A 14,012-nucleotide genomic window follows, 5' to 3' on the forward strand; every position below is an offset into this window, starting at 1 on the left:
AGGAACAGTCTTTTCAACAAATGGTGCTGGGACACTGGATATCCATACGCAAAAGAATGAAGCTGGACCCCCTATATCACACCATACAAAATCAACTAAACTGGATCAAAGACCTAAATGTAAGAGCTAAAATTCTAAAAATCTTCAAAGAAAAACACAGGAGTAGGTCTTTGTGACATTGGAATAGGCAATGGTCTCTTAGACATGACACCAAAGCATAACAAAAGAAAAAAATGGATAAATTGGACTTCCTCAAAATTTAAAGTTTTAGTACTTCAAAGGACATCATCAAGAACCTGAAAAGACAACCCACAGAATACAAGAAAACATTTGCAAGTCATATATCTAATAAGGGACCTGGACCTAAGTATCTAGAATATATTAAAAAACTTTACAATTCAGTAAAAAAGACAACTCAGTTTAAAAATGAGGAAAGGCTCTGAGTAGACATTTCTCCAAGGAAAATATAAAAATACCAATAAGTGCATGAAAAGATGCTTAACATTACTGGCCATCAGGGAAATGCAAATCAAAATCACAACGAAAAGCAAATCGGCCTGAAAATAGCATTATGACAACTTGTTATTTACTGACAAAGAAGTATCCCTTTTTTTGGCAGATGAAATAAAAAGCATCCAAAAATACACAAAGAAATAGCATTTCTTATCTGTTAGAATGGCTATAATAAAAACGGGGCACCTGGGTGACTCAGTCGGTTAAGCATCTGGCTCTTGATTTCAGCTCAGGTCATGATCTTGGGGTTGTGGGATCAAGCCCTACAGCGGGCTCTGCACTCAGCAGGGAGTCTACTGGAGTTTCTCTTTTTCCCTCTCCCTCTGCCCCTCTCCCCCTCAAATAAATAAATAAATGTTTTTTAAAAATGGAAGGATAATAAATGTTGGTTAGAATGTGAGAAATTGGAACACTTGTACAAGGCTGGTGGGAATATAGAATAGTACAGCTGCTGGGGAAATAGTCTGGAGATATCTCAAAAGTTAAACACAGAATTAACCACATAATCAGCATTCATTTGTCCCACTCCTAGGTATATACCCCAAATAATCAAAAACAGGTATTCAAATAAATACATGTACATGAATATTCATAGCTGCATTGTTCACAATAACTGAATGGCAAAAACAATCCAAATGTTTCTCAACAGATTAAAATCAGTGAAACAGAGTGGATGAACCTCAAAAAGATTATGCTAAGTGAAAGAGACAGTCACAAAGGGTCACATATTGTATCACGGTTTATATGAAATATCGAGATTAGGCAATTCCAGAGAGAGCAAAGTGATAAGTAGTTGTCTAGGGCTGGCAAAGGCAAGGGAAATTGGAGGATGATGGCTCAGGGGAAGGTGGTTTCTTTTGGGATAATGAAAATGTCATAAAATTGATTGTAGTCACAGTTGCACAACTCTGAATATTCCAAAAGCCATTTAATGAAACACTTTAAATGTGTGAACTAAAAAAATAAAAAAAAATAAAAAATAAAAAATAAAAAATAAATGTGTGAACTGAGCCCAGATAGCCAAACCAATCCTGAAAAAGAAAAGCAAAGCTAAAGGCATCGCAATTCTGGACTTCAAGTTACATCACAGAACTGTTGTCATCAAGTCAAGTTATATTACCAGCTGTATGGCATTGGCACAAAAACAGAGATCAAAGGAACAGAATAGAGAACCCAGAAATGGACTCACAGCTTTATGGTCAACTCATCTTCAACAAAGCAGGAAAAATACCCACTGGGAAAAAAAGACAGCCTCTTCAATAAATGGTGCTGGGGAAACTGGAGAGCAGCACGCAGAAGAATGAAACGGGACCACTGTCTTACGGTACACACAAAACTAAACTCAAAATGGATGATGGACCTACACACGAGATAGAAAACCATCAAAATCCTAGAGGACAGGCAGTGACCTCTGTGACCTCAGCCATAGTAACTTCTTACCAGAAATATCGCTGGAGGCTAGGGAAGCATAAGCAAAAATGAACTATAGGGACTTCCTCAAGATAAAAAGTTCTGCACAGCAAAGGAAACAATCAACAAAACTTATATCCAAAATCTATAATCTATAGAGTACTTCTCAGACTCAACACCCCCCAAAAACGAGTAATCCAGTTAAGAAATGTGCAGAAGACACGAATAAACATTGTTCTGAAGAATACATCCACATGGTTCCTAGACACATAAAAAGATGCCCCACATCACTCGGCATCAGGGAAATACAAATCAAAACCACAATGAGACAACCACGTCACACCTGTGAGAATGGCTAAAATTAACAACACGGGAAACAACAGATGTTGGCGAGGATGCACTGTGGGTGGGGATGCAGGCTGGGGCAGCCACTCTGGAAAACAGTATGGAGGCTCCTCAAAAAGTTAAAAATAAAGCTACCCTACAGCCTAGCAATCGCACTACGGGGTATTTACCCCAAAGGACACAAAAATACGGATTCGAAGGGGTACATGCACCCCCATGACTGCAGCAGCATTATCAACAATAACCAAACTATGGAAAGAGCCCAAGTGTCCATCAACTGATGAATGGATAAAAAAGATGTATTATATATAATATTCCACTGCATGTATATGCAATGGAAACTCAGCCACCAAAAAGAATGAAATCTAGCCATTTGCAGCAACAGGGACGGAGCTTGAGTGTATAATGCTAAGCAAAATAAGTCAGTCAGAGAAAGACAAATACCATATCATTTCACTCCTATGTGGAATTTAGGAAACAAAACAGATGAACACGTGGGAGGGGGGAAAGATGGAAGGAGAGAGGGGGAGGCAAACCATAAGACTTGTTGGTTTGTTTTTTTTTTTAAGATTTTATTTATTTATTTATTTATTTATTTGAGAGAGAGAGACAGTGGGGAGAGCAGAGGGAGAAGGACAAGCAGACTCTGCGCTGAGCACGGAGACTGGCGTGGGGCTCTATCCCACAATCCTGAGATCATGAGCCAAGCTGAAATCAAAAGCTGGACGTTCAACTGACTGAGCCACCCAGGCACCCCCGTAAGAGACTCTTAATGAGAGAGAACAAAGTGAGGCTGGATGGAGAAAGGTGGGGGGATGGGCTAGCTGGGTGATGGGTACCAAGGCGGGCACTTGTTGGCATGGGCTGTCTGGAAGTGATGCATCGCTGTATTCTACTCCCTAAACCAATATTACCCTCTATGTTAACCAACTAGAATTTAAACAAAAATCTGGAAGAAAAAAATGTGTGAACCATATGGTATATGAGTTATATCTCAATAAAACTATTAAAAAAATTAAGAGTGACACAAAAAAAAAAAAAAAAAAAAAAAGCAAACTACTCCCATGGAGGAATGCTACGACTATTCCTGGTACTGAAACCAAAGATGCTTCTCCTACAGATGTTTCTAAAGAGGACCTGTTTTGTTTTGTTTTGTTTTGAATTTTTAAAATTTATTTATGATAGTCACACAGAGAAAGAGAGAGAGAGAGAGGCAGAGACACAGGCAGAGGGAGAAGCAGGCTCCATGCACCGGGAGCCCGACGTGGGATTCGATCCCGGGTCTCCAGGATCGCGCCCTGGGCCAAAGGCAGGCGCCAAACCGCTGCGCCACCCAGGGATCCCTAAAGAGGACCTGTTATTTTTTTAATATTTTATTTATTTATTTATTCATGAGAGCCACAGAGAGAGAGAAGCAGAGAGACACAGGCAGAGGGAGAAGCAGGCTCCCTGCAGGGAGCCCAATGCGGGACTCGATCCCGGGACCCCAGGGTCACGATCTGAACTGAACGCAGATGCTCAACCGCTGAGTCCCCCAGGGGCCCTAAAGAGGATCCTTCGAAATGTAGTAAATGACAGTCCCCACGATATCCTTCAATAAATGCAGCAAAAACTTCCATGAGGATATTCTCAGAACACTCTTTTGATTGAATCAAAATGCCACAAAGTTCCATAATATGGAAATTAGGCCTGGCCTCTTACCTGATGGTTCCAGAAGCCTTTAGGCAAGGGCTGAAGGAGATTGTGGAGGAATGAGAGCAGCAGTTTCATGACCACGGGACGTTTAACTTCTCCTTCTCTCTCTCCTCCTCATCCTCTTCGTCCTTTTCCTCCTCCTTCTGTTCCTTCCTTGTTCCTAAGTTTGCGCGACAGTCATAATTCATTGTGTGGCTTAGCCGTCCTGCACATTGTGCAGCTGTGATTCCACCATCTACCTGGGTTACAGCCTCAGTCGGTGTCACGTGAAATCCCTGTTACTGCTTTCGGCTGGGCAGGTGCAGGTAAACGCCGGGGTCCCCCCCCCCGTTTGTTACTAACACGTGCCCTGCTTCCTACCCAGAACCACAGAAGACGTCATTTGACTGAAGCAAGATAACACGTCCTTCCTCTCCCAGCCTTCCAAGGAATACTTGACTGTGGTTTGTTTTTTTTTAAGATTATATTCATTTATTCATGAGACACAGAGAGAGAGAGAGGCAGAGACACAGGCAGAGGGAGAAGCAGGCTCCACGCGGGGAGCCCGACGCGGGACTCGATCCCGGGACCCCGGGGTCACGACCCCAGCCGAAGGCGGCGCTAAACGCTGAGCCACCAGGGCTGCCCTGTTTTCTGGGTCCCTGTGGTTAAACCCAGACTGAGGAGGAAAGAGAAATGTTGGTTGTTTTGTTTTCTACCAGTTGCCTTGCAAATTAGTGCAAAGCGCTGCGGTGGGTTCGGAAGCTGGATTCGTGTCTGCTCCAGAACTCCCTGTGAGGGACCAAAGGCACAGCCAAGCTTCGGTCCCATCTAGTAGGAAGTGTGTGCGCGCGTGTGTGTGTGTGCGTGTGTGTGTGTGTGTGTTTAAGGAAAAAGAAAGAAGAAAAAAAAAAACCCTCAGCAACAACAAAAAAGAACTTGGACCTTGGTCATGTTCCACGTCCCACTATTAACAGGTTAAAGTGAACCAGAACCTTCTCCATCTAACTGGCGCTCAGCGGTCACATTTATGACGCTGACGTCTCGTGGAATGAGTGTAAATGCCCCTTCCTGCTGATTATTTTTCGGGTACCCGAGACCCCTCCCGCCTCGGCTCACCCACGTCCCGGCTCCCGGGCCTCCCCTCCCCGGCTGTGCGCCCCAGAGCCTCGTAGGCTGCTTTCTGCTCGGCACTCAGGGCTCCGGGCCACCGCGTCGTCACTGCCAGAGGGCTCGTTCCCGGTCCTTCTAGCGGGGCAGACCCTCGGCACTCCCCACACGTGCTGGGTCGTCGGCCTCTCACGGCCCGCACGGCCTAAACCCCATCCTGTCGGGCTGGCGTGCTTCAGGGCCTGGCGCTCGCCCGCTGGCTGCCTGGTGGGCCGCGTGCCCGGGACAGCCCAGCCAGTCCACGCCTGGGAGTCTCCCCCCAGGAGAAGCGAGAACATCCGTCTGCAGGAACGTGTGACACAAAGGTCCGGGGCAGCTTTGTTCATAGTCGCCAAAAGCTGGGGGCAGCCCCCGTGTCCAGAGACGTGACTAGGAGGCCAGAAGGTGGGGCGTCCACGCGGGGGGCTCGCGCCCAGCACTGAGCTGCTCACGGATCCTGCAAGACCCATGAACCGCCAAGTCTTCGTGCTGAGCTAAGGAAGCCAGTCACAAGACTTGCCCTTTTCTATTCCACTGACCATGTAACATTCCAGAAAACTGAGGGTGGCTCAGTCAGGTCAGCATCTGCCTTTGGCCCAGGTCATGACCCCGGGGTCCCGGGCTGGAGGCCCGTGTCAGGCTCCCCGTCAGCAGGGAGATCTGCCTCTCCCATCTTCCTTCCTCCCGGCCCCTGCCCGTGTGCTCTGGCTCTCTCTCTCTCTCTCTCTCAAATAAATACAATCTTAAAAAAAATTCCAGAAAATCTTCCTTAGTCCGTAGTGACAAAGCAGATGAGCGGTTGCCTGGGCGTGGGGCTTAGAGATAGTGGACTCCAAAGCAGCACAAAGAACCTTTTTGGGGTAATGAAAATGTTCCCATCTTTAATGTGCCAGTGCTGTCATGGATATAATGTGCAAATGCCCAAACTCGCCAAATGATATACTTTAAGTGGATGTACTTTCTTTGTTAAAAAAAAAAAAAAAAAAAAGATTTATTTATTTTAAAGAGAGAAAGAGAGAGAAAGGTTGGGGACGGGCAGCGGGAGAGGGCGAGAGCCTCGAGCAGAGTCTGCACAGAGCCCGACACGGGCCTCAATCTCACGAGCCTGAGATCATGACCCGAGCAGAAAGCAAATCAGACGCTCAACCCCCGGCACCACCCTGGCGCCCCTAAATGGGTGTACTTTTATTATACAAAAATTATATTCCGGTTCAGCTGACAGAAAACCAATTTTGTTCAGTGAATGCCTTTTCCCTCCCCTCGAGAAATTATTTCTACCCCATCTGGCGAGGTTTGGAGATTTTCGTCACCCTCACCACCATCTTCTGAGCACGCTCCAGGAGCTCGGGCCCCTCTAAGGCAGGGCCCAGAACTGGGATCACCACCGTGCATGTGGTTTGGGGTATTTTGAGACCCGGGGCTCCGTTCCCTCTGCCTTTCTGCTACGTATTCCTGTCGGGCGGTGCCGTTTTCCGACTTCCCGGTCTCACGTATACTGTGTCAGCGAATCTGAGCTTATGTTTCTGTGGACCTTTCTGGAAGGCTCACACTGATGATGGACAATGGGTTTGTCCCCTGGGTCGCTTCCCAACTGTAGGACCGGATCTCCCTTTTCCTATGTTTGCTTTTCACATTTAAGTAATCCCTATGCCCAACATGGGGCTTGAACTCAGAACCCCAAGATTGAGAGTCGCAGGCTCTACCTGCCGAGCCAGCTGGGCGCCCCTACCCTGTTTATGTCCCCACCTCTGGATACTGAACTTCTTACTTATCTTACTAAATTTCTCCCTTGGCTTCAGTCCACCTTCCCAGCCTGCCAAGACATTTTCTATCCCAAGATACTTCACATTTGTCATCAAACATTCTCGCGGCTTTATGTCATCCACAGATTTAATACGTGTGTCTGCTTTGTCTTCACTCGAGTGGAAGATTAGACTGTGTAGGAGACGAAGGCCAAGGACGGAGCCGCGCGGCTCGCCGACGGCGATTCCCTCTGCAGGTGCCAGAGTTGCTCATCCACCAGCATCCTTTGGGGGAGCGGCCCCTCAGCGCTGGCTGGCCTCGGGGTTCTAGTTGTAGCACGTCTCTCCAGTGATTCACAAGAATACGCCGAGACTCAGATTTCCGCTGGAGAAGCCCCTGGACCAGAAAGGAGAAGACGGGGATCTTCCAGCTGTGTGACGTCAGACAAGTTACTTAACTTCCCTGAGCCGGTTTCCTCGCCTGCAATCATACGTAAGACTGACTGCACTACCCGTCTTAGGGGAGATTTTCAACAGCAAATAAGATGAATATGTGAAAATGCTTTCTGAAAATACTTCTGGGGGCCCCTGGGGGGCTCAGTGGTTGGGCGTCTGCCTTTGGCTCAAGTTGTGACCCCAGGGTCCTGGGATCGAGTGCCGCACCGGGCACTCTGCAGGGAGCCTCCTCTCCCTCTGCCTCTGTCTCATAAGCAAATATTTTTAAAAAGTAAAAATACATGGGGATCCCTGGGTGGCGCAGTGGTTTAGCACCTGCCTTTGGCCCAGGGCACGATCCTGGAGTCCCGGGATCGAGTCCTGCGTCGGACTCCTGGCATGGAGCCTGCGTCTCTGCCCCTCTCGCCCTCTATCATGAATAAATCAATCAATCTTGGAAAAAAAATAAAAAGTAAAAATACAAATAGTTCTGGGATGGAGACTCCGAGTCACGTCAGCCCCCCGGACAGCAGGAGGACTCCTCTGGAGCCAAGCACGATGGCTCTCTTCCCCTCATAGCCTCCGCAGGGAAATGGCCCAGAGCTGCCACCTAGCACTGTGCCACCTGCCTTCTTAGGTGGAAGTCACACTCTGCCCCGCCTCCGCCACTACACGGGCTTCCCAACCGCCCTAACACGACTTAGAGACCACCACCGCCTTGGTAGGGTGCGGGGTTGTCTGTAACTGGATCCTTGTCCTTTTAAATCTCAGCTGAGCTCGGGGAGCATGGGCAGAGGACTCCAGTTTCTTTGCAACCCAGCCACTGCCCCTCCGCCCACACGGCCCTGCCTGCTGTCCACCCTTCCCACGTATCCCGCAGCCGAAGTCTTTTTTAAGATCTGTTTCTTTGAGAGACAGGGAGATAGTGGGAGAGGAGACAGGGAGAGGGAGAAGCGAGTTCCTTGCTGAACAGGAGCCCAACCCGGGGCTCGATCCCAGGACCTGAGCCGAAGGCAGACACTGTACCGACGGAGCCCCCAGGCGTCCCCTATCCACAGCCAGGATTCTGTTCTTGAGGAGCTCCCAGGCCATTTGAGTTTCGTTTGATTTTTCCAGATTCCACCTAACCCTTCCTGAAGGTCCCCCTATATGGAGGAACGTGCGGGCGGTAAAACTCAAACTGTTTGTGACCTGGGTGAGATTTAATGATGAGCCAAGTGGAGAGAAATGGGGCCTAGCGGGGACAGCAATGAATTCTCGTGCTTTCCCTCAGTGCCCCAAACCCCAGAGCTACCAGATGACAGGTTGTCATCTAAAGTGATGGCTCTCATCTGTGGGGTCACCTTGCCACCTCCTTGGTCAGCTGACTCTGGAGCGCAGGGATTGGGGTAATAACTTCTCAAGTTGACGGATGTGAATCTTCCAAGTCTATATCCAATGCACCGAGTAAATAGCTTGTTTTTGGAAACTCTGAGCTCACTTGCGGTGTTTTGAGAGGGGCAGAGGGGTTACCCGAATACAGCCCCGACTCTGGCTGCAAATCCCTTACCCTGATCTGGCATCCAGAGGTGGCCTCTGAAGCCTTGGGCTCCAGCGGAGTGGGAGGATGAGCCCTCAGAGCCAACATCTGCCATTGTTCGTTTTAAAAGATTTATTCATTCATGAGAGACAGAGAGAGAGAGGCAGAGAGGCAGAGACACAGGCAGAGGGAGAAGCAGGCTCCATGCAGGGAGCCTGATGTGGGACTCGATCCCGGGACCCTGGAGTCACGCCCTGAGCCAAAGGCAGCCACTCAACCGCTGAGCCCCCCCCGGGGGGCGTCCCTGCCATCCTGCTTCTTGCTGAGCTCTCAGAAACCTGATTTTGAGTTTGATCAATCCAAACCCAGTAAAGTACTTAAAGTTCAGGTGCTTTGATCTGTGCTTGGTAAAAGCCCTACCTGCCAGAAGGTTTGCATCTCCCCATCATCTGCCTTCTCAGTAGGACCCTGCAGTGCTGGACCTTTCTCCCTGTGTTTGGGACCTATTTTCTGATGCTCAGAGTGAAGGATGGAGGTGGGGGTGAAATGGGCTGGGAGAGGGAAGAGGGGAACTTGTTTAAAAGAAGCAGAACAAGAACAGAGTTCAAATATATTTCCCTTATTTTAAAACTTTTTCCCAAAGGGCTTTGAGAAGGAAAAGTGCAAATGGCTTCACTTTAACCAAGGCAGTTAAAATTAAAAAATAAGCTTTCCTTTGTTGGTCAAATGCTAGCAGTGGTTTTAACTTCTTCCATTGTAAAGTCTCTTTCCTGGCCCCACATGGGGGAAAGGGTGTGTGTGGGGGCACGAAATGGCTAAAAATATAAACAAAAGGAAGGAGAGCTCAGAAGCTAGATGATCAGATAGCTGAAAACTGACTTGGGTAGTATCTTCTTTCCCCTTTCCTAAGTACTAACAACTCTGGATTATGTTCAATACCAAGAAAACAAATAGCATTTAGGTCATAAAAAGGAACCAAATTCCATTAAATTGTATATAGCTTGGTATCAGTATTAACATCCTAAAAAAAAAAAAGACAAATTTAGTATTTAAAACCAAAAAACCTGCCAAAATCCAAAGGGTTAAGTATAACTTAGTTAAGTAAAAACCAAGACAGGCAGTTTACCACCTCTACTGAAATGAATATATATTCTCCAACTTCTGTATGTAGTGTCCTAAAGTTCAAGGACAAGTGGAAATTAAATTAAAATGCACTTTTCCTAGAAGCAGCAAAATAAATGGTGGATCAGGGGTTCCAGATGGCTCAAATCCAACGAAATTTTTTTTTCCCCCGGTCCCCCCGACGACGAAAATTTTTCAAAGAAAAAAAGTCTCCCAACTAGATTTCAGTAATACTATATACTTTTCTTACTGAATTGGATGCATCCAAATACTTACTACTTTTATCATCTTGAGATAAAAATTACATAGGAAACAAAAGGCTGCATGACCAGATCTTAAAGAGGGTCGATTGAAACAAACACTCTCAGTGGTGCCTGGCTGCCTCAGTCAGCTAAGCATGTGACTCTAGATCTTGGGGGCTGAGTTTGAGCCCCACACTGGGTGTATAGATTACCTAAAAACAAACATTAAACACTCAATGTCCAACATACCAAAAATGTGGCCATCTCTACCAGCTGAACTGCTGGGAGAAGTGTTCCTAAAAGACGTCAAGGGATGGCAGGGTCCTTCATGTAGGTGGCTAGCCAGACCCACTGCTTTGCTGAATCACTGTTTCCTTAAGGGTCAGCTCAAAGTAGGGCATCAGGAATGGATTTATCAGAGAAGGGAAAGATAACGAAAATCGAGGCTCTAGCTTTTGCTGAATGTCAGCAAACTCTTGTAAATGTGCACACACACAGGCATGAAGGAACTCCTTGACATGGAATTGAAAACCAAAGCATTGGGGCGCCTGGGTGGCGAAGTTGGTCAAGCATCTGTCTTCGGGACCTGGGATCAAGCCCCGAGTCTGGCTCCCTGCTCAGGAGGGAATCCTGTTTCTCTCTCTCCTCCCCACTTGCACTCTTGCTATCTCTGTCTCAAATAAATAAAATCTTGGGCAGCCCCGGCGGCGCAGCGGTTTGGCGCTGCCTGCAGCCTGGGGTGTGATCCTAGAGACCCGGGATCCAGTCCCGCATCGGGCTCCCTGCATGGAGCCTGCTTCTCCGTCTGTGTCTCTGCCTCCCTCTCTCTATGAATAAATAACATCTTTAAAAAATAAATAAAGTCTTAAAAAACAGAAAGCATTTCTACCTCCTATAACAAATTAGTTTCTGTAGGTTTGTGTTTTTGCCACATGGTTGGTTTGTATTTGTATAAAGGAGCTTCTTTACCAGGAAGATAAATTTGAACAGTGAGGGAAAACAAATACGCAAAGAGGAAAAGGCAGTAGAAAGCTGCTTCCCATTTCCGGAGGCATAAGGCACATCTTCAAGAAAACCTCACAACCAGCCGTTAGGTTTTGGCTAACTCCTCTTTGGTATACAAACACCAGGGCCCTCACGGACCCTACCGTTAGCTGCCTAGAGCTACTCAGCACCCTGAAGTGCTCGGTCTCACACCTTCCCCAGGCTCCCCTTTCTCACTTCCAGCCCTACCTACCAAAACGGCTTTGCTCTCCCAGAAGGGGAGATGGGGCTCAGTGGCAGTATCTCCTCAGATACCCCTTAGTACGGTAATGTCAACGGTCACATAGTGGACATGCTCGAGAAATGTTTCAAGACACAAAGTTAAAAATCTCAAAAGAAACTGGCAAAATAACAGAAGAGTAAAACACAAAAGTCAGGTTGTAGGTATGTGCTGGAAGATGGGGTTACCTTTCCAGGTAACTCATATTAAGTGCATATTCAGTTCCTTTGGGCCACTTCCACTTTCCACGGCTTCCTCCCTTTATAGAAAGGTTAACCCAGAAATTCTTTAAAATATCAATGGTTGTTCCAGAGATCCCTCCTCACCTACCAACCCAATGAGACTTTGCAGGGGGTTGGGGGTGCGCAGAGGTAATACCACAACAGAGAGAGAAAATGGCCCACCAGGATATGTCTCATGTAAGAGGCTGACCTTCAACTTAATACTAGTATATCACTGTTCACAATATATATAATACATAGTAGAGATAAATAACCATGTTATAAAAATATACAATAAAATCTTGTAAGAAACTTAGAGATGACCGATGATTAATAACTCTCTTAAGAAAACAGACTACAGGGATCCCTGGGTGGTGCAGCAGTTTGGCGCCTGCCTTTGGCCCAGGGCGCGATCCTGGAGACCCAGGATCGAATCCCACGTCGGGCTCCCGGTGCATGGAGCCTGCTTCTCCCTCTGCCTATGTCTCTGCCTCTCTCTCTCTCTCTCTGTGACTATCATAAATAAATAAAAATTAAAAAATAAAAAATAAAATAAATAAAAAAAAAAGAAAACAGACTACAATTAACATTATTGGCTAATTCTATCAATTTTTTTTAATTCTCTTTGATTTTTTCTCCTGGTCTTCTGTTATCCTTTCTGCAGGTCGCTTCTTCAACCCCTTCATTTTCCTGGTTTGTAGTTTGCTTAGGTCTTGCTTCTGCATATGAATCCTTCCATAAGTTGTACCAAAAGTATCATGGGAGACATTTTTCTTCTTCTTTGGCTGTGAAATAAGTATATATAGATGTATATAAATATATATAATAGTATCTACTATCATAGCCTTGTAAAAATCTAGTGTATAACTATGTTACTAGCAATTCCCACTAGTGAGCACCTATTCAAGAATATAGTCTATTCTAGAGACCTTTCTTCTCAAATACATACAGATGACTTGAGGATCTTGTTAAAATGCATGTTATAATTCAACAAGTCTAGAGTAGGACCTGAGATTCAGCATTTCTAAGAATTCTCAGGTAAACTGTCAGACCACACTTCGGACAACAACACTATAGACTATGTTAACCATTGTCATACACTGAGAGAATTTCCTGTGTTTAGCTTAAGGAATTGTGACTATCATTTCGATCTTTACGGGCATTCCAGAGATGCCATTTCTACTTGTTTTTAAGAACCATTCAGAAGTCAAAATACATTTTATCCCAGTATGGTTTACACAGCCTGTGCTCTAAATTCCCAATCTCCACAATGCCTCAAACAATTCTCTTTCTTGCTGAAAACTGACAGTCTTGCTACCAGAAAGCTCTCAACCACAGCTAACGCGTGGTTTCTACAACTCTCTTATTATCCTTTATGGTTGGCTTACTTGCTGCTTCCTCCTTTTCTTTGCTCTGAGAGTCTAATTTTATCTCCATTATTGATCTCTTTCTGTCTGTCCTTTACTGTACTATGCTGCAAACCCTTTTTGGAAAGAAGAGTGGAATTTACAAATAAATATGGCAACAATATGCAAGTTATAAACCTTGAGGGCTTTTGGCATTTTCATAGATAATTTATAAAGATCATCTGAAGCCAGACGTGTCCTCCTCAGAACCAGATCCAACGAGGGCCCCATCTCTTCCAATTCAATCCTTGGTGTTCTACAACCGGATTTCTTCAGCAGCAACCTGTATGAAGTACAAAAAAAAGGTCAAAATATATATATATTGTTGAGAAACAGAAAGTGAGATGAGCATGATAGGGGGTGAGGAAGAAGCAGGCTCCCTGCTCAGCAGGGAGCCCAAAGATGAGGACACAAGGCTTGATTCCAGGACCTGGATGTAGATCATGACCTGAGCCAAAGGCAGATGCTTAATCAACTGAGCCAACCAGGCACCCCAGAAATGGAATCCTTTGATTTGATTTCTTCATCTTATTTATAGATTTACATAATTATAAAAACAATTTCAAACCGGGCCTTTGAAATATTACATTTACATAATTAACAAATTCTCATTTCTCTAAGACTCCCATTCAGAATCTACTTTTGTCCATAGTACAGACACCTACTGATCTCTATAGATTGGAATGAACTTTAAAATCTTAATATAACAAAACCACAACTTTCTAGATTCCATACGTCCAAATAGCTCTGAATGTGGAAATAGATGAGGGACACAGTCAGGAGGAGGGGAAACTAACAAATTCTTTTTGTGAGTGATACCACAAGAACAGCTCAAAGACCTGAAGATTTGAGCTGACTCAATTTGTTATAGTGGCCAGATCTCAAGATGGAAAAAAAAGAATTTAATGAATAACAATGCTTATAAAAGATCAAACTTTTCACACTAAAGGTGGAATGTGAGAGAGGCAAC

The 14,012-nt window shown here is 45.6% G+C and overlaps 1 protein-coding gene across 3 annotated transcripts in view; it reads right to left on the reverse strand.

The window, feature by feature from the left end:
• Positions 1-12,233: 12,233 nt before the first annotated feature.
• The window catches only part of RPF2 (ribosome production factor 2 homolog), a 40,749-nt gene continuing 38,970 nt past the window's right edge, over positions 12,234-14,012 (reverse strand). For 2 of the 3 annotated variants that reach the window (XM_072831747.1, XM_072831746.1), the window contains 2 exons: positions 13,181-13,325; positions 12,238-12,421 (listed from right to left, as the gene is read on the reverse strand). In XM_072831747.1, coding sequence (XP_072687848.1) covers positions 12,242-12,421; positions 13,181-13,325 — 325 coding nt within the window. In that variant the 3' untranslated portion in view covers positions 12,238-12,241. Of the gene's footprint in view, positions 12,422-13,180; positions 13,326-14,012 lie in introns of all 3 variants that reach the window. The other variant, XM_072831744.1, reaches the window with a different exon arrangement.

This window comes from Canis lupus, chromosome 7 (genome assembly GCF_048164855.1).
Source record: "Canis lupus baileyi chromosome 7, mCanLup2.hap1, whole genome shotgun sequence".
Taxonomy (NCBI): Eukaryota; Metazoa; Chordata; class Mammalia; order Carnivora; family Canidae; genus Canis; species Canis lupus.